Source organism: Corvus kubaryi, unplaced genomic scaffold (assembly GCF_017639235.1).
Source record: "Corvus kubaryi isolate FWS band 111438036 unplaced genomic scaffold, C.kubaryi_AGA036_p1.0 71, whole genome shotgun sequence".
Classification (NCBI taxonomy): domain Eukaryota; kingdom Metazoa; phylum Chordata; class Aves; order Passeriformes; family Corvidae; genus Corvus; species Corvus kubaryi.
The window spans coordinates 8,293,164-8,317,610 of NW_024582059.1; the positions used below are offsets into that span (position 1 = coordinate 8,293,164).

The following is a 24,447-nucleotide window of genomic DNA, read 5'->3' on the forward strand; positions in this document are numbered from 1 at the left end:
GGAATTACATTTTTTGATTCTTCTGCTGAATTATGATTCCAGAGGCTATGATTTCTGTCTTTACCTTGACTTGCTGTTCAAAAACTTTTTAAATAAAAAAAAAAAAAAGGGGGACAACATTAATGCAAAAACATCCCCAACATCCCTGCAACACACTTCTGGTCGAAGACTCAAAACTCAAGTAAACCAGGTTTCTTTTGTGACCATAATTCTGAATTCTGACACAGGGTTAATATTCAGACTAGATAATTATATGTCACATTTACACCAGATATTTTTCTTATTGAGTAGGAGTTTGAGGGTGGGGACAAAATAAGAAGCCACCTGAGTATTTTCCAGAACCGGTATCAGAAAGTCATACCAACTTGCAAAAAACCAAATTTTCATCAGAATTCATTTTCACTATGGAAACAATAACAGAAGATTTTATTTCAATCCAATGGCTTCACATCCACACAATTTTGAACATTTTGAATGTTTATACAAATAGCATCACATTAATTCCTCTCCTTTCTCTTCTTGTGGATTTCCAGTAATGCAGAATTAATAAAGCAACAGAATAAAGTCTTGGCAACAGAAATCTTCTGTTTCAAGAGCTGACTTTCAACATGGTAAGGAGAAAATCACCATCCTAACTTTTCCCATTAGATTGTATATTGACAGGTACAAATACGCGACCACACTGAAATATTTATTCTCCCAAAATTAGCATTATTACTTTATTTTGTGATTCATTACAATCTGAAAATCCAATAGTCAAAAAAATAAACTAGGCATAATATTAAAGCATTTTACAAGCAAAATACTTTATTGTTTCCGTTTCAATTTGCATAGGGTGGGATAAGTGTACTGGTTAAAGAATATAACATACAGAAGAACAATACCATAGTTCATCAAACTGCACTGCAGAGTGTTATGTTCCTGTGAGTGAACAGTACTTAAACAGCTATTTCTGCCAATGGAAAACCATACACTTCAACATTGACAAGGCTGCCTTCCCATGACCATGATGCATCATGACAGCTGCAAGCCACTGCTTTCTTGTCTTACATTGTAGGTCATTCTACTTTAAAGAAATTAAAGAGTTAAACAAGCCAGAATGCATCTATCTATGCTCATTTCTTCTCTACCTGAACAAAGGCCAGTATGGAGAGAGGGAATTTTTAAAGTCAGCTTCTGAAACCGGTTATAGTAACCTCTGTCTCATATTTTTAGTCTCATGGAGTTAGCAAGCTTAGAGCTTCATCCACACATCTCTAATATTACTGTGCATTCAGGTGAAAAACTGTACTTTTCACTATGTTGGAACAAACCACAAAGAGATCACGCTTCTTTCCCACTGTAACAACATCTCTGTTCCTCCAACTGTATAAATCTGGCTTTAAAGTCTCACAAAACTAAAAAATAGTTGATCTAGGCTGTAATAAAAAAAAAGAATATTAAATACCTTTGGTAAAAATAGATATATTTAACAAGTTTAGAAAAGCAAATAGTTATATTGTCAAAAGGAGAGTATAAAAATGTACACAATAAAAAATAACAAACACACAAACAAAAAATCATCAGCCATAGTAGTAAGAATGAAGGCGCTGCTCTTTTCAATGTTTGCTTCCTTAGCTCACGTTATTGTCCAGTCTTCCTTCTAAAAGGCAGGAGCTTTACTAGAGCATATGGAAAAATCCAGTCCTTCCTACCAGCATTAGACAAATTAAATTTAATTTGGAAAAAGACAGTCTGTTTTAACCCAAGTTTATACAACAGAGAATGCTTTGATTTAGAGTACGTAGGAGTAGCTGAACACAGAAAGATTTCAGGTGTTTTCAACCAGAGGCCAGATGTACTCGAGCTGCAGAAATGAGACAGCCAGCAGGATCAAGTCTCCATGATGTCAGCCTTCTAACTCTATTTTTACTCCTAAATTATAAATCCATGTATTGCCAAGAAAATTGTGGGGAACAACAACAATACATATATTTTAAATCCCTCATTGATGCCTTTCTCCCATCCTTTCACTGGGCCTCCAAACAGAGCTGTCACACAACATATAATCCCAGTTTGGCTTCTCCTCTTTTTAGAGCTCACTGTAAATCTTCAAGATGGAAGATCCCCAAAGCAAACAACTGAGATTACAGAAGGAGATAATGCACAAGCCCCATAATAGAATCAGCCATCGATTGAATGTGCTTTGAAAGAAAACAGCACAATTAAATCATGTTTATCCTTCAGTATTCCCTTTGCACACACAGTCACACTCCTCATGGTGTTCCAAGGGTACATCTGTCAATGATTTATGCAATCCCCGGACACCAATCCTTGGCTTCAGCTGAAGAACCTGAAGGAGAAGAAGCCAAGCATCAAGAAAACAGCAAGTGCTTCATCATACACCTAGACTATGACTTAGATTGCACTGGAAACACACTGGATGACATGAAGTGTATTAAAACTGAATTTCTTCATTAATTCCACCCACTCGTTACTATTTTTGCTTTTACCTCAAGCTGTTTACAAAATTTATTAAATCATGTTGAACATGATTAAATCATGTTGCTTTATCAAAGAAGGGTCTTGCAGTTTCAGATTTTCACTTAATTTTATTTAAGAGCAAACAGTAGAGTTAACCCAATTAATAATTCTATCATAAATAATTTTAGCTATCAATTTATAGCAATGGAAATGAACAAATATTTATTTCTTCATAAAGTTGATATCTACCACTACAGAAAGATGAACAAAAGGTATGGTTGCGATGTGTCTGAACCGCACCAGTAAATACCTCAGAAATAAATTAATAGTTGGAAAGAAAAGTATACTAACAAGGAATATTTTACTTTTTTCAATGGAGTATCTAATTAAAATGTGAAAAATATATTTACTAAAAGTGTAATAAATAAAATATTAAAATATTAATACTGGTGCACTCATTTTATTAAAAATAAACTCCTTAATTTGCTTTCAGTATTTCCAAACATGCAAATGTAAAAATAGTGCATACCTCATGGTATTTTTTGGTGACTTTTGTTGGCACACATTGGCACTCATTGCAGCTCTGTTGACAACAGGCACAGTTTCCACCACAGCGTTTCACCAGCAGGCACAGTGGCCAGAAGATGGTGTCAGTTCTCTTCAGCTCCTCCCTCAGGGACACGGAGAAGTTGCGAGGAGTGCAACTGTACAGCCGCGCCTCCTCCTTCAGGAGGTTCAGATCCACCACTGCAAAGAGACAGAGAAAATGGTGCTGTCCTGATTTGCAATCCAAGTTCATCTGTGGTAAGTAAACTTCAGCAGTGCAGAACCCATGAGGAAGGTTCACCTTTGTGAACCAGGTTCAGCACGAAAGTATAATACTGCAGTTGCGTGGATACCAGGAAACTTAAATGGAATGATTGCTGTTCACCAATTATTTTAAAACTCTGGCAAAGTTGGTTCAAATTAAAGCAAGATTTGACTACTACGTTCCAGTATGTGTTTCATCAAATCAACGCTAATGGAATTCACTTTGTTCACACTAATACTATGAGCTCCACTGTTGCTTACTAGAGTCGTTTTGGATTGGAGAAACACACACAGAGCAATTAAGAATCCTGCAAAATTTCAACAACTTTAATTCACTTGCATAAAGCATTCAAACTTCTTCCTTGTTAAAATTTCAACTATTGCTTCTTTGCTAAGGCATTGTTAAGTATAAGAAAGAATGAAACCATTCATATCTAAGCAGAAGGCACTTTTATGGACTAAGAACTTCAAGAAGTTGTCATCATCAGGGAATTCTGCACAGAATAAATAAGTGCACAAGATTGTATATCTATATAACTATTAGTAGGCTCCATTTCCTCCTCCCTCTTCATAGCAGCATATATATGAATTTCTGTTGCTTCTCTGGTTTCATTTTCTCTTGATGTGTCTTAAATAAAAGCTCCTCCTTGTAAGCACCTAACTCGAAATGCAAGTTAAAGATATTAATATTTGGCACCGGTTTCCCTATAAACTGTTTTCACTGTATCATACCATGCCAATGGTTGAACAGCAAGTTCATGAAAAGATCCAAAAGAAAACAAACTCCCTTAGGTTCATCTTAGCTGCATAGTCAAGAAATAACAAGCCTTGAAAGAAGCAGTTAAAATTGGAATTAAAAAAAAAAAAAAAAGACTGGAAAAAAAAAGTGAAAAGCAATGTAAATTGAATTTATTTCAGAAAAGTCAGACTATTATGATCATGATCTAGGATCTTTTGTCTGAACTGTTTTTCTCCATATCTACCATTAAGGAACAGAAGTGATGTCTAATTCACAGGGATACTACTCTCTTTAGTAAAAAAAAAAGTGAAAGAAAAAAGGTAAGGTCCTATTGAGATGACTAAAATAGAGGCCCCGACCAAAGTGGCAGAGATCTTTAACCAACCATTTTTAAGCTAAATCAAGAAAAAACTAGGGGGAACAATATCCCAGTGCATTAATATTCCTTAAAAAAATAATTTATTGTTATCCATTCACAAATAAAAAGATATGCAATAAAGCTAAAACAAGTTTCTGATCTGAATTACTCTCTAGAGAAATACCTTTTTTTCCCCTCTCTACTATGTAAAGAGCCTCAAGAGGTCATCAAGGAGAACTTCAGCCTATCAAGGCAAGATAATACCTCTTAATTCTATTTAAACACATAAGACATAAAAAAATCTAGACGCTGTATTTCTTTAGCACAATTGCTCACTGGTGGTCTCCCAGGAGCAGATCTTTGGGAAGGAATTTCAATCCATGTTCCTTCAAACATTTCTTTTGCAGGCCATATCCATATACTGGCATCCATAAGTAAGGATTTATTGTTGTGAAAGGTCAGTTAAACACACTGAAGCCTTTTCTTTGCTTGCACTCACAGTGAATGCCAAGCTGGGGCACTTCATTCCATCACTATCGGGTTAACATAGGGTCCTAAATAAACAAACTGAATTTTAAGAGGAAGGAGTGTGTAATAACTCCAATAAAGTTACTGATAGGACACCAGCCTGCCTCCCACACTGCAAGAGCATTCCTTGGAGAAAGTTGAGAAGGGAGCAGAGGAAAAGAGAGACAAAACTTCCGGGGGAGAGATTCACTGTGAGAAATCAGAAATTATTTAAGCCCTTCTGATCAGCTAATAGCTCTAGGCTGAGTCACTTAAAGGGTGGACGTGTCTACCTCCATTAATCAAGGACTGTGGACAGGAATGGAGTACTTCTTTCTTCTGTTACGTTTTCAAACATGTAATAAGTGAACTGTCTGAATGAGGATAAAATGCCTGAAGCACACTGTGAGAAGTGCTAGTTCTGCTAATACTTTCTACTGGAAGATTGTTTCTGCAGAGACTGATATGCTTGGTGCAGTGAGTTTGAAGAAGCTAAGCTTATGTGCTGCTCAGCCCTTCACCATGAGATATTGAAAGTGGAACCTGGGCACTGACACCTCTTCCAGCAGGCCCATGGAGCAGAGGGAGAGAGATTCTTGTGTGTGGATGTCCTTCTCTGCTGCCTCCTGCCTTCTGGCAGCAGCAGAGAAATGCATCAATTTCCATACCTACAACTAGCTGTAGTTCTAGAGAAAAGGGCAATGCACTAAAATAAGCAGCATGTTACATATTTTGTCACAAGAAAGGAATTAATTTGAACTCAACCCCTCAGACCTGCAGACATTAATTTTAAAAGGGATCTGTTGGAGAACACACAGTCAGCTCTTAGCAGATATCTTCCAGTGTGCTTTACTGTTAAAACAGGCTTCAGGAGAGATGAACAAATGTCATGTTTGATTTCCATGCTTTAAAATGTACTAAGGTATATTGCTATGATACCTCACAATGAACCCTTGCCCTACCTTATGTAATTCAATTTCATTAAAAGGTCTGTGGCAAATTTATCTAGTGCTTATATAATCACTTCTTTGAAGTGTGTGAATGAAGCTGTTATTTTTTCAAAGAGTAGCTGTCTGTTCAAAATTTATTTTAACACACTGTGGGCATGAAGCTAGATGAGAGAATGTATATATTCCCCTAAAAGTGTTTACTTAACCACAATAGAAGGTTATGTGGATTTCCCAAGTGCACTGAGTTACAGTACCTGTTATAATGTGAACATTTAAACACTCCTTCAACTCGGCTTCCACTCATGTATCATGTTTGACACAACATTCAGGGTTCTTTTGTCTAGCACTAGCTCAGGAGGAGTGAAAGGCTCTGCAGTAGCACATAGATGGGAAACACTAAAATAAAAATAAGAGAAGGAGAAAAAGGGAGAAAAAATGTAGACGAAGGTATGCCTACAGTAAAGTGCATTTCAAGAATGTGCCTTCACTGGCACATGCAACTGAACTAATCCATGTTCACATGAGCCTGAAATTAATTGCATTATGCAACTGGCAATGCAATTTTCTGGCGTCTTCTGGGATGCGTATTGAGTACCACAGGGAAACTTCTTTCCCAAAACATTTTTCCAGCTGGATACTGCTCTCAAAGTCAATGAAACAAATTAAATTCTGGTTGGGGCACTTGTGTGTGAGCACAGATAGGAGCAGAATGGTTTTCATTCCTAAGCACTTTGGAGATGTTGCTGGGAATCTAAATTTCTTCCTGGCTTCTACAATAGGAGCTGTCATAAAATCTCAAGCAAGAAGTGGGGTATAAGAAAAAAAAGTCACATAACTGTATGAAAAACACAACTGCTAAGGACTATGCTTCGATTGTGACTATTTTTTTCCTCTTTAAGGAGATTTTGGAATATGATCTAATGATTATACATAGATTCCAGTGAGAAGTGAGGGGATAATTTTTTTTTGCACTGCAAAATATATTTTATTTTTAAGCATTTTTAATAGTATAGAAGGAATTAGGACTACATTTAGACATCAAAGCCTCTGAACTCGGTATTTCTTCTTTTTTGACTAGTAGTTTTTGGAAGCATTTTATCCAGAGAAAACATCAGAGACAGAAGTTCTCTGGAATTTAGGTTGTCTAAATATAGTCTTTTTCATACAAATTATTAAGTAGGAGTAGAGGACAGTTCTCCATGTAAAGTAAGATACACTTTTAATAACATGTTTATGAAAGCAGGACAGTAATTTAGCTTTTACACTGAAACACTGTAGAAATGAAACTGATCTAATCATGAAATCAAAGAGTTTGAATAAAACCAAAAATTTTAGGACATGCTCTTCCCACAAACATTTCTTAAAAAGGTTTTGAAATATGGCAAACATGCTGCTTGAGAGAATAACAAGGGGAAAAAGAAGAAAAAAGAAGAAAAAGGTTTTGCTTTCCTATCTATTGAATAGTCCTATGGCATTTCAACTGGACATACTTTCCACCTCAGGCTATTATATTACAGACTCAGTAATGCAGTCTGAGGGTGGTCCCTCTAAGACAAGTGTGGCAATACCATGATATGTTTATTCAGTGGAAAAATCTATTTCAGCATCTAATTAGAAGTCTTTAAAAGATTTACTCTGATAGTTTCTTGCTAAGATGTGTCTTGCAGGGAGTTGCTTTTGTCTATACAGATGTTATCCAGCACTTGCATTTTGTTTTTCTCCCATTTACTGTGTGCTTATGGCATGCATTTGGCAAATACTGAATCTAATTAAGGAAGTGTTAAATGACTATCTGAGGACTTTTAGAGATATTTCTTCCTCTCTGGATCCTAGTTTAGCTGCTCTATGCACAGCTATAGCAATATAGATAGGGTACACAAAGAATGATTTTTTGGCTCTGATCTAAGAATTAACTGTCAGACCCTTACATTTCAGCTATGAAAGGTTCTACTTCCTCCCTTTTCTTGCTGATCAGATGATAACCTAGTTTACACCACCAACAGGGAAGTCTGTTCAGTTATGCTCATATGTCTTCCTTTTCATGCTGGGTGGTGGGCAAGGAAGGTGGTATTGCCTTCATGCTATTCATCCACACGGAACTCATAAACATGAAATAGTGGGTGGTATCGGGATGGCATGCGGCAGGAAATTCATGAGTGTCAAAGGCAGATGGAAGAAAATGACTTGCTGATCAATAGATCTACAAATTTTGAAAACACAATCTACTTTACTTCTGATTAAGTTGACAACTGCATGATCAACCCAGACATGGACACATGGTATTTCCTGCGGTGTCATCAAAGAGAAACATTTAGGTAATTGCTCTCAATTCATTTCGTGTAGACTCTAGAAAAATTCTAGGGAAATAAACAATTGGTCCCATGATATAATAAGTGTAAGACATTACCTACCCCAAATAAAAATACAGTTTTTGCTCTCCATAAGAAAAAAGAAACCCAAAAAATTCAAATATGTTACCCCATCAAGATGCCCTGCTACTCTATGGAAATAAAGATCTCACAGGTTCCCTACAGTGTTTGCTTCTTTTCTTTTTGCCCCTTTGCTGCCTTATCATGCTAAGTTCCTTTGAGTTTTGAGTTTAGCTATTGTCCTTTTTTAAATAATACAATGGTGAGGACAGCTAACAACAATGATATGTGCTCTCTTTCTAACATATTCCTTTCTTGGAACCAAAACTCAAGGTGAAGAATGCTCTTAATTCTTTGTCAAGAAATCATACCCGTAGAAAGCTGCAAGGCCAGACAGAAGAGTAAGTTACCTCTTGATTTCCTCCCATGAATATATGCTTTCCCAAGAAGTTGCCACGTTGGCCTGTACAAATCTTCCAAATCCAGTTGCCACCGATCTGGTTCAAGGTACCGGATAAGGTCTTCCACAGTGCTAAATCCAGCAACAGCATTGTTTAATACATCCAAGGGCAAGGCTGATGGGGGTAGCAAGGATGGGCTGGGTGCTTCTGTGTGGTGCTGCAATCAAAGCCAAGAGAAGAGCACCAGTCAGAGGGTTAATGGATCTGCTCTGACAAAGTGCTGTACTTTACCAAGTTACATAGCTGGGAAAGTTTATAAGTGGATAGCTTGTTTCCAAAGTACAGTTTATCTAATAAGACAAATGACAAGAGTCAAAAAGTACCTAATTATTCTTTAGCAATAATTGTAAACAAACTTCCACTACACAGTTTTCCTACTTCTTACATTTCCAGCCTTGCAGCCAGCATGCCACTACACCTGTCCTTTGAAGATGTTTACTGAGTGACGGATGGGACTTTAGAAATAGAACAAAGGGTGATTTAAAAGTATGACCCCATTACAGGCATTTCCCGTACCCCTCTAGGAATCTGAAACATTCCACATTCTGCCTTTCCTCAGAAACTTAGCCACAATCTTTGTCTTCTTGTGCTTCAATGCAAAATATTAACATACCCCAGTATGAAGACAGCAAATATTCTTGCTCTCATCTATAGATAACAAAAAGCACCAGATGTGTTTCATACAGTAATAAGAAATATGTTTCTGATTAAACAGTAATGAACAGAATAATAACAACATCTGGCATAAGTAAAATGATTTCTCCGTTACGAAGAGAAAAAAATGTTTCAAATGAAATCAAAAGTATTTAAATGTTGAAATTGAGTCCTGAGAAAGTACTTTACCACAGCACAAATCTCACTGACAAGCTCACTGGACAGGACTACTAAGTCACACACAATTCAAGCAAAGTGAGGCGTCTGTTTTTGTTCACTCTACAGTCTGTTTTAAAATTATCCATTAATTTGTATTTTCAAAAGAATTTAAAAAGGCAGGAAGGGAAGCCTAAATAGGAAGCTGTTTCTGCAGCCCTGTAAGTTTCTTTAGCCTTTTCTGTATGCAGACATCAATGCAGATATTAATGTCCAGAGTACTGCACCAGAGCAATTCATCTGGATCATGTAAGACAGATGCAGAAAAATTTGAATATGCTGCCAGCTTAGGAGATGGGAAGGAGAAGAATATGTGTTTATATCAATATCTATATTTAAAAATTCTCGTACCACTTAGTGTCAAAATGGCACTCTCAGCACTGCAATGTGAAGTGTATATATACTGTAATTTTTTCAATCTGTAATGTCAGATCAATGGTAGGTATTCATTTACCTTCACAAAATGATCAGAGAAATTGATGAGAAATGTTAACAGTTATGCTGGAAAAAAAAGGTTTAGTAAAATAATTCTTGCAACATTCCTCACTCAGCAGAAGTTTTCTAAAATATATATGCCTGTGGTAGCTGTATTCCATACCAATAATAATATTTATTTTTTGTCCTCTAAATTCTATTAAATATGCAGTTTTGGTTTCAGCTAAATGTGTGGTTGAAAGAGCAGCAAATGGAAGTAACCACCACAGCCTTCCTATTTTTTGCTTCAAGGCTTTCCCTCTCTACAACCTCAAGAAATGCACCACCAGAACGATTTGTGCTGCTTTTTAACTGGAAGTCTTGCAAAAAGAATACAAAACATAGATTAAGTGTGCTGCTACTATTAACTTTACCATATTTTCATCTTGCTAATCTTTTCCAATAGAGTTGGTGAAACAGTTGTTTCCCTCCCATTCTGGATGAATGTGGTTTTAAAAATATTAAAATATTTCTTTTTCTCTTTTCTCCATTGCCCACATTAAAAATAGCAACATGTTGATTCATCTATTATGTTATGATAATAAAGCAACAGATTCTGGTCTGTAATTTAAATAGTTGCTCTTAGCAAAATATGCTACTCAGCAAGCTTCAGAACAGTGCTGTGACACTGGAACTCGGATGGTCAAAAAAATAAACATTCCAAAATTTTTCTTCCTGTTTTTCTCCACAGCGATGTAACAGTCACATTTCCTGGTTTGAAGGTGCAGGGTTTTACTAACACGAAAAACAAAATCAGTGGCAGAACTAATAACTGAAGCAAAAAAAAAAAAAAAAAAAAGAATCCTCTATTTTGTTTCCATCTGAAGAATTTACCTGAGCGTCTTACTTCTGGTAGGATTTTTGTTGCCAGAAAAACAGGTGGATTCTAGAATAAAATGCATTGGTCTAGAATCTATTTCCATATTTACAACTTATAACATGCACTGCTAAACAGTACATTTGTAGCAAGTAATCACTCAGTTTATGGTACTCTGGGTTCAATGGTCATTTGCCTGAGTTAAAATGTTGTGAGGATATGGTGAATCATTGCACTTAATGGTAACACAATTAAAGTTGCCATCACTTTCTAGTCATTCTCATGGCAGCCCAAAACAGAAAGAAAAAGTAATTGAAACAGCAAAATTATACAACTTTGAAGATGAATGTTTTAGAATAAAGTCATTTGAATCTCAAGATTAAGAATGTTTTTTCCTAATAATCTTTACAGTTAGTCAATTTATATGACAGTTAAAATGTACCAAAAATTAAAGATAATTGATATAATAAAGCTATAAATGCTGTAAATTGTATTTGTGACATAACCTTTATGAAATCTCAATTCAATAAACTGTTCAATATAAATGGTACTTCTAATTATATTCTACATTGTTTTTACTTGCTAGTAGGTACTACTTATTTTATAATTTAAATCTTTTGGACAGAACATCTAGGGCAGCATAAGCGGTACTCCTTCCAGTGACAAAAATTATACATTGGAATTCTATACAATTTATGATCTCACTTGACTTTTTCGAAGTTTGTCATCTATAGGTAGTGTTTACACATGCAGTAAGGTTTTACTCTCAGAGAGGAAAGGAGAAATGACTTGATACAAGAAATGAAAACTCAACTTCATTGATGGTACACACCTTTTAGAACAAGCAATACAGAACTTCAGCATAACTCTGAAACGTAACAACATAGCTGCAACTTAGAAATGCTGAAATGCTTCTTACCTGAAGCTTTCATTCACTTTATAGGAAGTCCATCACTCCTGTTGCAATTTAATCTACATCTCTCTAGGCAGTCCTACTCGGACGCCTCACTCCACCTGCGTGCCTGACACACACTGGTGTTTTCAATGCACTCTCTGTGCTGGGCTATGACACCAGTACTCAGTGGGTGTCAGAGAGAGAAGCCACTTCACTGCAGAATGGTGGTGTGGAAGCCTCCCAGGAGGACCACTGATAATCTCTAGCTGTTCGGCTGCACAACTCTGATGGAGATAATGAAGATGATCTTATAATGAAGATGATCTTATAATGAAGCAGCCATCTGTCAACTGCACATCTATTCTATAGATGGCATCACCTAATTTAGTCCACAGAACTTTGTCATGTCGCCACTAACGGGTCAGCTAGAAAATAATCAGGCTTTAACAGATTTATTTATCTGACAGGGGAGATATAACCCAAGACAAAAGACACTCCTGCTGTCCAAATATAGCAGCTCTCCAAAATATCTTTCCTGATGGAAACCATTTTCTGGGAAGTGATGTTCTCCAAGCTCTGCTATAATAAATACTAATTGACAGTAAACACTATTTCTGTCATAGCAACACATTCTCAACTCATACCAATGTTTTAGGTTTGAGATCACCTTCCTTATTTTTTTTTCCTGAGCATGAATAATTTCTGTCAAGATAGATTTGAAAAATACATGAAGTTCTCTATGTGATTCCTCTAGTAAAAAAAAAAAAATCTGTGGTTTGTTTCTGTTTTCCTACCCAGGAAACAATTTCAAATTACTTTAATAAGCATAAATATGCTTAAAAGCAAGATAGAGACAAACAGCTGCATCTTTACTGTTAGTTAAAATGATTCAGGATGAAGACCAGAGCAGAAAACACTGAGCTTCTGCTGGCCTGTAAAACAGCCAAGAATGACAATTAGTGTTGGATCAAACAGAATTTTTGTCAGGTTTGTTTATATTGTATTTCTGTACACTTTGTGCACTTTGCTCTATCTTCTGTGCACTTTGCTCTATCAAAACAAATACCATACAGAAATCCCCTAAGTTGTTTACAAACATACAAGACAGGCCAATACACAAAATTTAGGCAACAGTTTAAGATATGGGCTCGGAAAAAAGGACAGAAATAATACTGACTAATGTCACAGGACTATACAGCCCTGAACATAACACATAACAACAGCACCCCCAAAAAAATTTAGGGACTAAAATGCATCTTATGGTGCTCACAATGTTATTTGTGCCCTGTTAAAGGAATCAAAACTACCCCATCTAGCCTCTTTCTCAAAGGGAAAAGAGTAGGACACTACCATAAGTAGAATCAGAAGTCAACCCTCACTGAAGCAGCAGATCTGAACAAAAATGTCAACAAACAGATTTAAAATCATCTAGTTGAAGTTCAAGTCTGAAGTATTATTCAGTATGTAGTCTAACTTGAAGGACTATGATTAATTTCTTGTTTTGACATGTATTTCTTGTGTTATCCTGAGCACAGTATTTAGGACAAACCTTCATAATGTAAAGCATCTGGAAGTACTGTCTCCTTGCATGACTGTATATGTGGCTGCATTATAAACAAGAGGTAAACTTCTGAAAAAGAAGCCTAGATCTGCAACAGCTAAGTCATCACAACTGAAAGCACAGCAGCTGCTAACACAAATACAGTTTTAGAGTCACTCTGGCACCAGGAATTTCACAGCATACAGGTTTGTAACACTTGATCTCACAAGTTCTGGGAAAGAATGAATACAACCAATTTTTATTAGATATTCATTATCGGTTTACCTTGAAGAATCTAGAAGTGTGTTAGAGTGATACCAGGTATAAATTTGGATATGAGACTGGATATTATAACCTTTTCTGTTTGCCACTATCCATCTGTTCTTTCCTTGCACTAACCTGCTCCAAGGATAAACAATTTAGAACACTGACCTACAATCTACACAAGATCAGCTTTTAAGCACTATCATGACCTAAGAAAAGCCTTTATATTGCTCCTGTTTCTTAGGATAGGACTGTCAAGGTACTAACACTACCCTCTTCCAGTTAAAGGAGAGGCAAGAAATAGTATTGTTAGGTTGCTGTCACCAGGAGTGAGGAATTTTCATGTTTAATAATGCAAGCACTAAGTTAAGACTGGAAAAACAAAAACAAGTGAGTCAAATACTTGGCATGACAGGACACTTACAAGTATTGAATAATATGTCTAAAATAATTACCGCCCCACAAAAGAAATCCCCACTTTTTTTTTTTTCATTTCTTGTCTTGAAGAAAACACTGTCAGGCAGTTTCTGAGTGATGACCCATTCATCAGTTGGCACAGTTCAGAGAAACTAATAAACATCAGTGTAGTTTAATCAAACTAGAAGGGACCCTATAGGAAACCTCAAAGGAACCTACTCTCTTCTGAAACCCAACTAGGATCAGTAATTTGAAAGAAATACCATATTTCTTTTAATGAAATATCCTTAGAGCTTTTTTAATTATTATAAAAGAACACTTCAAGTCCCGCTTAGATTTAAAGATATGCTTTTGAAACTTAGAGTACATGCACATTCTTGTAACACGCACAATAAAGAGCCTGTTTTCTTCCTTTATAATCACAGGTAACCCTCCTACTTGCATCATTAGAAGCTATGAGAGAAAGCAGATATCCAACTCTTCCGAGTTTGCCCTGAGGACACAAATTTCTCTGCGTAACAATAGCTCTTTCTTTTCTCCCGTAAGTACATGCAGTAATAGGTGTGAAAAGCCTCTGGAAATCCTGACCTACCTGAAAAAGCACACACTTACTTGCTTGCATATATGCAGTACAAAAAAAAGCACTTGTGAAAGTCTCTCATTTGTAAAGACATCTCTGTACAACATAAACCTGCACCGCAGCTATGAAATTATTAGTCCTGTTCAAGTTGCAAGGCAGAAGGAAGCGAGATGATCTGTAGCTGGGCAAGTTCCAGGCAAAACCAGGAAGAAGGCAAGGGTGTTTATTGCACATGGCAGAGATGGAAGTCAGGAAGGCTGCCACAGCTCCCATCTACTGCAGCACTTTTTACTGCTTTAGCTGAAGTTACTGTCACAGCAGCAAGGATAGTTGCATGAGAGGCACATCACTCTGGAGCTGCTGAGTAGGTAGATCTGGTGAAATAAGCTCCAGTGGCACTGAATTAACATCCCTCTCCTTCAGTTGCCCTCGCTTCAGGGGTGCAACTTCTGCCAGCCAAATGACACACAGGTAGGGGTACCAGCCCTCCTCAATTTAATCAGCTTCTGCAAATGAGAACCAGACTGCAGGATGACAGCACCCCTCTTTCCTGGGCCTCCAGCTCTCTGCCTTTCACAGGCTCCCTAAATTTTCTGTTCCTACAGTGTGCTACAGCCTCTTACCAAAAGCTTGTTCAGGCTCCCTTCACCTGCGTGCAGGGTTTTCCGTTTATCTCACTGAGGACCTCATTTGCTGAGACTCCATGCATGCCCTTGCACCAATTTACATATTAAAGCCAGAGATGGCTTTCCAAACTCTACATCCATATTTTTGTTACTGCAGTTTGAGGGTTGCTTTCCGAATAGTGTGTAGTTTCTACTCTCCAAAACCACCAACAGGAGAAAGATCACAGAGATCACAAGGGAAAATGAACACATTTGTGCCTTTCTGGTTTCGCCTGTCACAAGTCAGAATAAAAGAATAAAGATGTGCAAAAGTCACGTTGGCTAACAGTCTTATAGCTTAATTAACAGCATAACATTTCCTCAGGCTGAACTTTTGAGATAAAAAGGTTTTTGAAAATGTTTAAATATTCCCCTAAATAGAGTTTCTGTGCAGTTCACAGAGGAGGCCTGGAATTCTAATTGTGCTGGAAACAACTGCAAGGTGCTCCCAAGGAAGCTAGCAGCATGGAAATAGCACAGGATGTCACTAATCATCAGTGTTCCTCTGGCAAATTGCACCTTTCTGCCTGAAGTGTATGCGTACTGACACCTTTTGGAATAGACAGTACAGGTGTGAGGGACACTCTGTGAAGACGGAGATGACACATCTAGAGCTAGTTCATTAACTCTCAAAGGATGCCATCAATAGCAATAATCTCTGGAAGCCGTTTTCAAAAAACTTTAGTGATTGCTTAGTTATAAATTTCTATAATTATGTATGTATACATAAATAGTCGTGTTTATATACGCATAAAAATACATTTTGATTTTTCCTGTGACCACATATATCAGTAACAAGCCACACTAATTCATTTAAAAGGCAAAAAGAAGAAAACTAATGCTCAGCACTGTATGTATGGGAGATCTTATTGTCAATACACTTCATCATGACAATTTTAGAGGTTTCTATTCCTAGGAATAATATACATAGAGACAACGATCTTTCTTGGATGCAGTTGCATGTTATTGATTTTTTCAGTGCCATCTGGTAAGTCTCACTGAAGCAGCATGTGCTACTTCATGAGTATTTCATAAGCACTACAAAGTTACCTGCTTCTCCTTTACTGGAAGTATTCATTATTCTACAAAATGACCCAGTGATTCTTGTATTCTTTTGGGTAAGAGCTTTCATTTGCTGATTTATTCTTTCAGCTAATTAAGGAGAGAAGAACTGTATAAACAACTCTGCTTGAAAGCTGTGTTGCCAGCATCTTTGGCAACTGCAGCCATCTCAAACCATGAAGCAAATAACCCCTGCAACCCCCAGAATCCAGAAAGCTTGCAGATTCAACCAGATACGTGCAGCGGAAGTCAAATTCTGATGCCTTTTTTCTACCTTTGTAATGGGTTTTTAATTATATTTGCTTACATTAGGAATTTCTGGATGTGGTAGTGAATAGTATTCTAGATAGAAGACTCAAATAAATGCAAGAAATCTCACGACTTGGACGTATTTTGACTCAATAGGCAAAGACTCAGCCTTACTATTCTGAAAGCAGGACCTGATGAAGTTGAACTTCACTGGCTTGAACAGGAAGCATTTAAAAGCAAATACTTAGCCTGTGATAACAGTATAAAACAAGTTAAGGCATAGATTATCTCCAAGACAAGAAGCTTCAAAGTCGAATCAGTATGTCAGTTTTAATCTCAAGTTACTTCCTGAAACAATTTGTCTTTTTTATCATTTTCAAATTACTGTAGTTATACAAGCTAATTTTAGGTTTATTATCCCAGACTCTGGGTTCCTATTAAGTATACTTGTGGCAGAGTAACATTTAAACTATACCTACTTCCAAAATCTTAATTATTAGTGACCACTCTCTCCATTTTATACATTTCTCTCTTCTAAATGAGACTTTAAACAAAATTTAGAGTGAGCTCTCCCCACTCCATGTAACTATATATATATATGCCACAAGAAAAAATCTACCTTTTGCATCCTAGTAACAACTGCAAAATATTTTGGTTTCTGAACTTCAGAGTACCTCTCATTATAATATTTTCAAACCAGATTTATGGAATACATTTAAAACTATCTGGCTGTTCCTGTCTCATGCATGAGCATATGGAAGGACTACAACTGCAACTTTAAAAAGCTAAATCCCAGTAGATGATGTCTTGTAAAATTTAAATGCTTAATAAAAATATTTAGTCTAATTCAGATCATGGGCAATACTAACATGTATATACACATTTAAAAGGGTATGAAGTGTATTTGTGTGTTTGTACAGATAAAGTACCTGCTGAAAATGACTGAAAGTAGACTGTGTACAGGCAAAATGAAGTACCAAAACAATTTACTGAAGTACAGTTTCTCTCACCACAATCTCATAAAATCTTTCTTTGGAGAAAGATCTTGTCTTGTGCTTGCAGCAAGGTGCTAAAGCAGGCAAATCCCCCAATGTCTAAGAAATCATAACCTTCATGTCTGATAACATTTTCTTTTTTATATTCACAGGACTTTCCTAAACACATTAACAGCTGCAGTGAATCCTTACAAGGTGTGGAACGTGTGAGGGAACGTGCACCTTCTGTAAGTGCTTGCTACAAGTTCGGTCAAGTGACCTGCAGATGTCGGATGTTGGCTGCAGTCTCCTGCCTCGACAAACCTCTGTGCAGGACAGGTGCTTAATAGTCACATCTTGTGGGACTGCTGCTGATTCCTGCAGGCTCAGTTTTGCAAACACAAACCACTTTCCTAAGTAGTAACTCTGTCCTCCCTGTCTTAGTGCCTTCCTTTCAGCTCTTCCTTATTAACTACTCATCACAGTATTTAAGGACATTTAAAGTTTATTCCCTGCTCAATCTAGCTCATTGTTAAGAAGTCATTGCAGCCTTGTACCCATTTTCAGAGCAGAATTCCATATTGATTACTTGCTGAATTTTCCAATAAATGTGATATTTTCTCCTCATACTGCTCTCACTGAGGAGTTAAAGTAGAATACAGAGACCCTTCTAAAACTATATCAACATTTCATTGCTTTATTACTTTCTGAATATACCCGGAATTACCTTTTTATGTTTCAAACATCAGCTCTTAAGGTAGCTTTGTTTCTGTTTTGTGCTTGAGCTGTCCTTGAGATTAAAGCAGTAGGGTATTTAATGACTGTTTTAAATAGTAGTGACATCACTTTGCACTAAAATATTCTTTCGTGGACATTCAAATGCATGAGTTGACAGCAAAGTAAGAAGTGTTTTTTCAAATGCTGGTATAAATAAACCCTTTACCTTCATTTCATGAATATAAACTTAAATGTAATTTTCTAGGTTGTCCTATTTTGATGAATGTTGTATTATACCTGCAATTCCCTTCTAGAAGGGAAATTTTATAAAGATTTATATATCAAATACTAAGAGCAAGAAAGAGAATCTCTCTTCTCAATATTTATAATGATACCCTAATATTTTTTTTTACAGTTTATATTTAGTGTACAGAGATCCTGGCTCCAAAACTTAGCTGAACATCAGCAGAGCAGGATTTCACCACAGCTTAGCTTCTTTCCCTGAAACTTTGATACCACGCAATTGCAGTATACGTACCTGTTGCAGGCTGAAATGTGGAACACTTTTTACTCAGTCAGGACAACAGGACAACCTGAATTTTCCTTAAAATGTGAAATTATCATCTAAAAGGAGGAATAACATTTTAGTTGAACTAACAGTAAATTAAGATCCTCAGTGCCCAAATGACTCAATGCAAAAAGAGATTCCCACAATCAGATTGCAGTGGGCATGTAGATGTAGTCTTAGGAATGTTTGCTCAGATCTTGTTGCAAATGGGCTTACTGTGAATATTAATCACTACATCTATAGACACACCTAAAATTCAAGCAGGAAATGCTTGTGTCTGTTACATCTATGATTTACAGAAGCCTTTTTTAAAATTTTCTGTACACAGAGCTCTAGGTCTTACTTGACTGACAGTAGCTGACAAGGAATAAACAGTCAACATAAGTGCAGCTGTTCTGAATAGAAAAAAGTTTTTGTACATTCTTCTATGACAGGGGATATGGCCAGCCATAGTAAGAGGACATCATGTCTGCAGACTTCTTTTAAAATTTCTCATTTTACTCAAAACACACACAAAACAACAGTAAGTGTTTGGAGTCAGGGAATGAACTGCTCTTTAAGTTCCCTCTAGGAAGTTCTCCACGGGAAATGGAGAGGTGTTCTTAAGAAAATGTTTACTTATCCCAGCACATACACAGGAGGTTCATCAAACATTGAACACTAGGAATAACCATTTATTACAACTGGAAAGTGTATTTGTGAAGAACAATGAAAATTACTTCTACAGTGAACACTACTTTAATTTGATCCTTCAGTATACATGTTAAATTCCACAACAGCCTTCTGTTCATTTCATATCACAATAAAACGAACACACCCAACATTCCTGTACAGCAGACATTGCAAATCAGAGCTTGTCCTGCCTTGAAGGTAAAAAAGTCCTTGAACAAAGCATTACTTTACAGGGAAGGAACCTCATCTCTGTCCTCATGTATCCATTCTTGGTGTCATCAAACCCATTAGAAATGTAAAATATTTTAAGATTTATGAAGGAAAATGTTTTGCATTGTGTACTTGTCATATTTAGATTTGTTTTATATATAGCACACACATCAGAACCCAGAAAGCATGGTAGAGACTAGGGCTACATTGCCCACATACAGATTCTCACACCATTTCAACATGCCAGATTTCTAACTTGTGAGCTTACTTTTATTGTCCTATACTGCTAACCATAATGTTGTCCTGACATACACTTAATTTCCAGCTGTATCACTTCTATCTATATATTTTCTTCTATCTGTATTTCTTAAATCTCATTTCATGTTACTTCATTATACTTTGATATATACTATCCACACAAGTAGAGTAATGTGATTACACAACAAGTAAAAGGCAAAATTAATTGGGAAAGTATGCTTAATAAGAGAAGTTTAAGAAAAATATTTTGAAATCCCTTGCATTTAGGAGTAAAATATTAAAAGCACAAATACAAAATCATAAGTAGAGTCTGAAGCAGAATGAAGTGTCACAGTGGACCAAAACCGGAATAAGAGATGATGGGATCCTGTTCGAAAAAAACAAATCTCATTCAGATATTTTCAGAACAACCTCATAAAAATAGATATTGAGCTGCTAGAGAGGTCTCAGCTGAAATACAGTGTTCAGATTTATCTCCAGCACTTGTTAGATACAGGCAGAGAGAAACAGGATATTCACATGAAAGAGCAAGATGAAAACAAAATGAACCACGATAAAAGATTGAGTGATACAATTTACTTTCATCTCGGCAAGACCAGGCTGACAGGAGACAACAAACACATAAAAGAGCATCAGATGATCAGCTGTTCCCTAGTCCATCAGTGACAGGAATTATTTATGTTAAGTGTTAGAAAAAAATTTCATACAATGTGAAAGAGTGCAACAGATGACTGAGGAAATCTCTGAAATCTTCATTCCTGGAGTTCAGGAACAGCACTAGAATCTAGCAAGAATTAGCTTAGTGTATCTACTCCCTGCTTAGAATAGGACGATGGCTCAGAAAAGGTCCCACTGAGTTCCTTTCGAGCCTTGCATCTCTGTGATTGCATTACAAAGCATCTACCTGGTAAACTCGATGTTTCTAGAAGACCTGTTAAATTATGCTGAGGGACATGCTGAATTTTAGACACAAATTAATTCTAAATAATTTTAAAAACTGTGTTGACTAACTATGACAGAAGGTCTTCTGGATATGTAACCAAACAATTTTTTTCCTCAGTAACTATTTGTCCATTTGCACATTTTAACCCTTTGGATTTGGTAAACTAATGGTGTAATAAAAATAAATAACTGCATGCCAGTATACCTAAATATAGAATAGCTGGTGGAAAAAACATGTTTGGTTTTTCAGTTGCATGTCAACCTTAACTAAACTTAACTAAAATGTGAATAGGAAAATGAATGAAACTACTCCAATTTTGGATTTTAATTTAGCTACTTTCTCTTGAAGAAATTTAGGGAGTCACAGGTTTTTTATTAAAAGCTGATTCCTTGGGAGTAGCAGAAGTTCCTTTGACAGTATCATTTACAATTTCTTTGAAACCTCAAAACAGTATGTAATATAACACACTTGAGAAGATGGCTTTAGTATCAGCTATAAAATAAAAGTAGATGCATTTCTGCCATGCTCTACTTTTTCAAAGCTATTTAAAATTGATCCTCCAAAGATGGTTTGAAAGCAGACTGCTCTTTTCTATTTCTAATAGTCTCCCATTAAATTTGGTGCTGCTTACAGCATGAACAAATCTATTAAAATAGAATAGGTTGAATTTTAAGGCACCACTATAAACAACTGCCTCAGCCTGATGCTTGGTATTATTAAAAATGAAATAAATCTTTGAAGCAGCCTGATTACTTTCACTATAATGAATAAATATAGATTTTCCTTTGTACATCCAATTCCTTCTCAGCCCCTTCCTTGACACGCATTAAAAAAAAAAGAAGAAAAGAAGGAAAGATGGCATCTGCCAAGTAATGAACCTGTAGTATTAACAAATCCAATATTATATAAAGAAAATAAAATTCTCCTGAAGACTGCTGGTTAATCAGTTGTCTTCCATTAAACCTGATATCTTCAGTTATAACAATGTCACTGTCCACAGATGTGAACAAATTATCTCTAATTAGTCTGATGGTCAACTAGCTCAAGTATCTTGAGATAGAGAGATAGATAGATAGATAGATATTGATATAGATAGATTATTATATTCATTTGGGCTTGCTAGCATAGTATGGATATGGGTATTCTTTTTAACAGCAATGACAGAAAATTATGCTGCCTTATGTTCTCAACCATGCCATTAATCTTCCTTGTAACATTTTAAACAAATCTATTCAGGCATCAGTTATGGCCCCAACCCTGCCACCAGAACTGTCAGCAGTCACACTGACTTAAAGGGATGTCCCCATGTGCACAGACCTTCATCTCCTTTCACACTACTCTGGTTTTGCAAGTTCACTCTGCTGGAAAGCTACAAATTCAAAACACCTGCACAAGAAAGGAAGTGCTGCACACTAACACTGAACTAATCATGACTCATTTACAAACTGCTGCTATCTGCTCTACCTTACTGTTACTTTTAAAAGAGCTGAGGGTTTTCTTTAATGTTGTGTTTCAAAATCCTAATTTTAAAAGAGTTGCAAAGCCTTTTAAAGAGGCACCTCTCACTCTACTCCCCTCATGTACCCTTTATTAGCACCCTTTTGAAAAATTAATATTTACACTCTGAAATATACCTTTCTGCTAGTATATATACTTAAAATATCCCTCTGTCTCTTATTTTTCCTGTTCACTGGTTCAGCAATACTGTCAGTTTCTGATGATTTAATGTAGAATATATGGAGCTAATTACAGAACACAAGACATCAAAAAGTGTGGTTTTCTAAACTTTAATTAATTGTGGTTTCACAGGCTGCTATTCACTGCAATCTAGGAAGTGGTTAGATGTGAGGCTTATTATCAGTTTAAGTAAAAAGCCAAACTGTGAGGCACTGGTTGCACCTGATTTTTCCAGCCCGTAAGAAATATGACTTTCTGCAAACTGCAGATATCGTGTAACATGGGGTTCAACTGAGAGAAAACAAAGCAATTTTTTGCCTTATCTTACTGGACTGAAAGATACTGTCTAACCACAAATTTATCCTTTTACCAAGTCAGAAAGTGTTCTTCACAGCCATGTCATTGAAAACGCCCATTTGCATCCCCAACAAAGCACTATCTCAGAAATAAGCCAAATAAGAAGATAAATTAAGATGATATTAAGAACACATTTTTTTACAAGCATTGATGACCGAATATATATCGTGGTATGTTTTTTCCAGGGCATGATGGACAGACACTGCAAGAAGAGAGCAAAAAAAAGAGGGAGTAGCAGGGGGGAGGGAAGGGATTTTGCAAGGAAACACTAGTCAAGAACCCTCATTGACGAAATCTGCAGGGCTAATTGTGGTGAGATTTTTACCACCTGCCCTACACAGTGAAGCCCCATGAAATGATCTGTTTGTTTAAATAAGAATAGAAACCCACTCTGAAGGTTCTCAATACCAAAAATGAAACATAATTGAGATGTTCTGCATGAAATACACTTATGAAGCAATGTTAAACAAGTTGAGTAAAGTGACTGTGGTGACTACCACGCTTTGCTGAAGGAAGACTCAGTCTTATATTTGGAGAAAATATTTTCTGCGTTTGTACATTTGAGATACCTAATTGCCAAGAAGATAGTATTACCATGCTCTTAGCCTTCTTTCACTATTTACTATTTAATTTGAAGCTACTTTGCATCTTTCAGATTATCTGTGCAGTTCCAGTGGACAAACAAGGATTTGAATGAACAAATTAGGATGTGTGAGCACTAACCACTTGGGGAACACGAGGGAAGACAAATCGTCATTTCAGCTACATCACCATAAATTTAATGTAAATTGCCGGAATTTAGATGAGTATAAATTCTCTTTGTAAGTTATATTTCAGTTAAGAAGTCAGAAGAGGACATTTTGCTATTTAACAATTCAGGTTATATTCTCTTTTCAAACAATATACCAGTATCAGATATGGGTTACCTTAGCAACTATTGTGTTCTCAAAGAGAATTCTGAGAAAAAAGGATGCTTTAGTAAGCAACTAAAACATTGACAACTCTTTTCTTTTTTTTCTCCTACCATTCAACTTCCACAGAAAATTAAACCAAGTTTTTGGGATAACTACTGATTGTAATCTCAGAATGAGAGCATCAATACTGTTTTTAACCTGATTTGCATCAAAGTTTAATTCTTCCAAGCAATCTTTACTTCATTACTGAATCTGGTCAATGATGTATAATTCACTTAATTAGGAGATCAGAGGAATAGGCAGCAGCTGGGCAGAAGATTAATCTCATTGTAATAAATACATAAAGGGAAACAAATATTTGTCAATTAATTTATTAATATATTTTTTTAAAAATATCCACCCACCAAAATCTGTTGAAGTTTGAATAATGTGACCATTATTTTGATGATATGGTCATTGTTTTTCAGACTCACAATACCTAATATTTCATGTTGAAGGCAATGGGAACTGCTTGTTTAAAAATCTGTCATCAGTCACACTGTACATGACAAAAGAACTAGAATCAAATCTTCCAAGGATTTCAAGCCTATATATTGGAAAGTATATTATTATTATTGCAATTTCAGTGGTGTGGTATATGAATAGAAATAACATTAAAATTGCAGGA

At 36.2% G+C, this 24,447-nt stretch overlaps 1 protein-coding gene across 1 annotated transcript in view; it reads right to left on the reverse strand.

Moving 5' to 3' along the window:
* Positions 1–781: 781 nt before the first annotated feature.
* Positions 782–24,447, reverse strand: part of PDGFC (platelet derived growth factor C) — a 124,294-nt gene continuing 100,628 nt past the window's right edge. The window contains exons 4-6 of the mRNA XM_042049869.1: positions 8,607–8,814; positions 2,993–3,210; positions 782–2,332 (exon numbers count right to left, since the gene is read on the reverse strand). Of these exons, the coding sequence (XP_041905803.1) occupies positions 2,216–2,332; positions 2,993–3,210; positions 8,607–8,814 (543 nt within the window). The 3' untranslated portion in view covers positions 782–2,215. The remainder of the gene's footprint in view (positions 2,333–2,992; positions 3,211–8,606; positions 8,815–24,447) is intronic.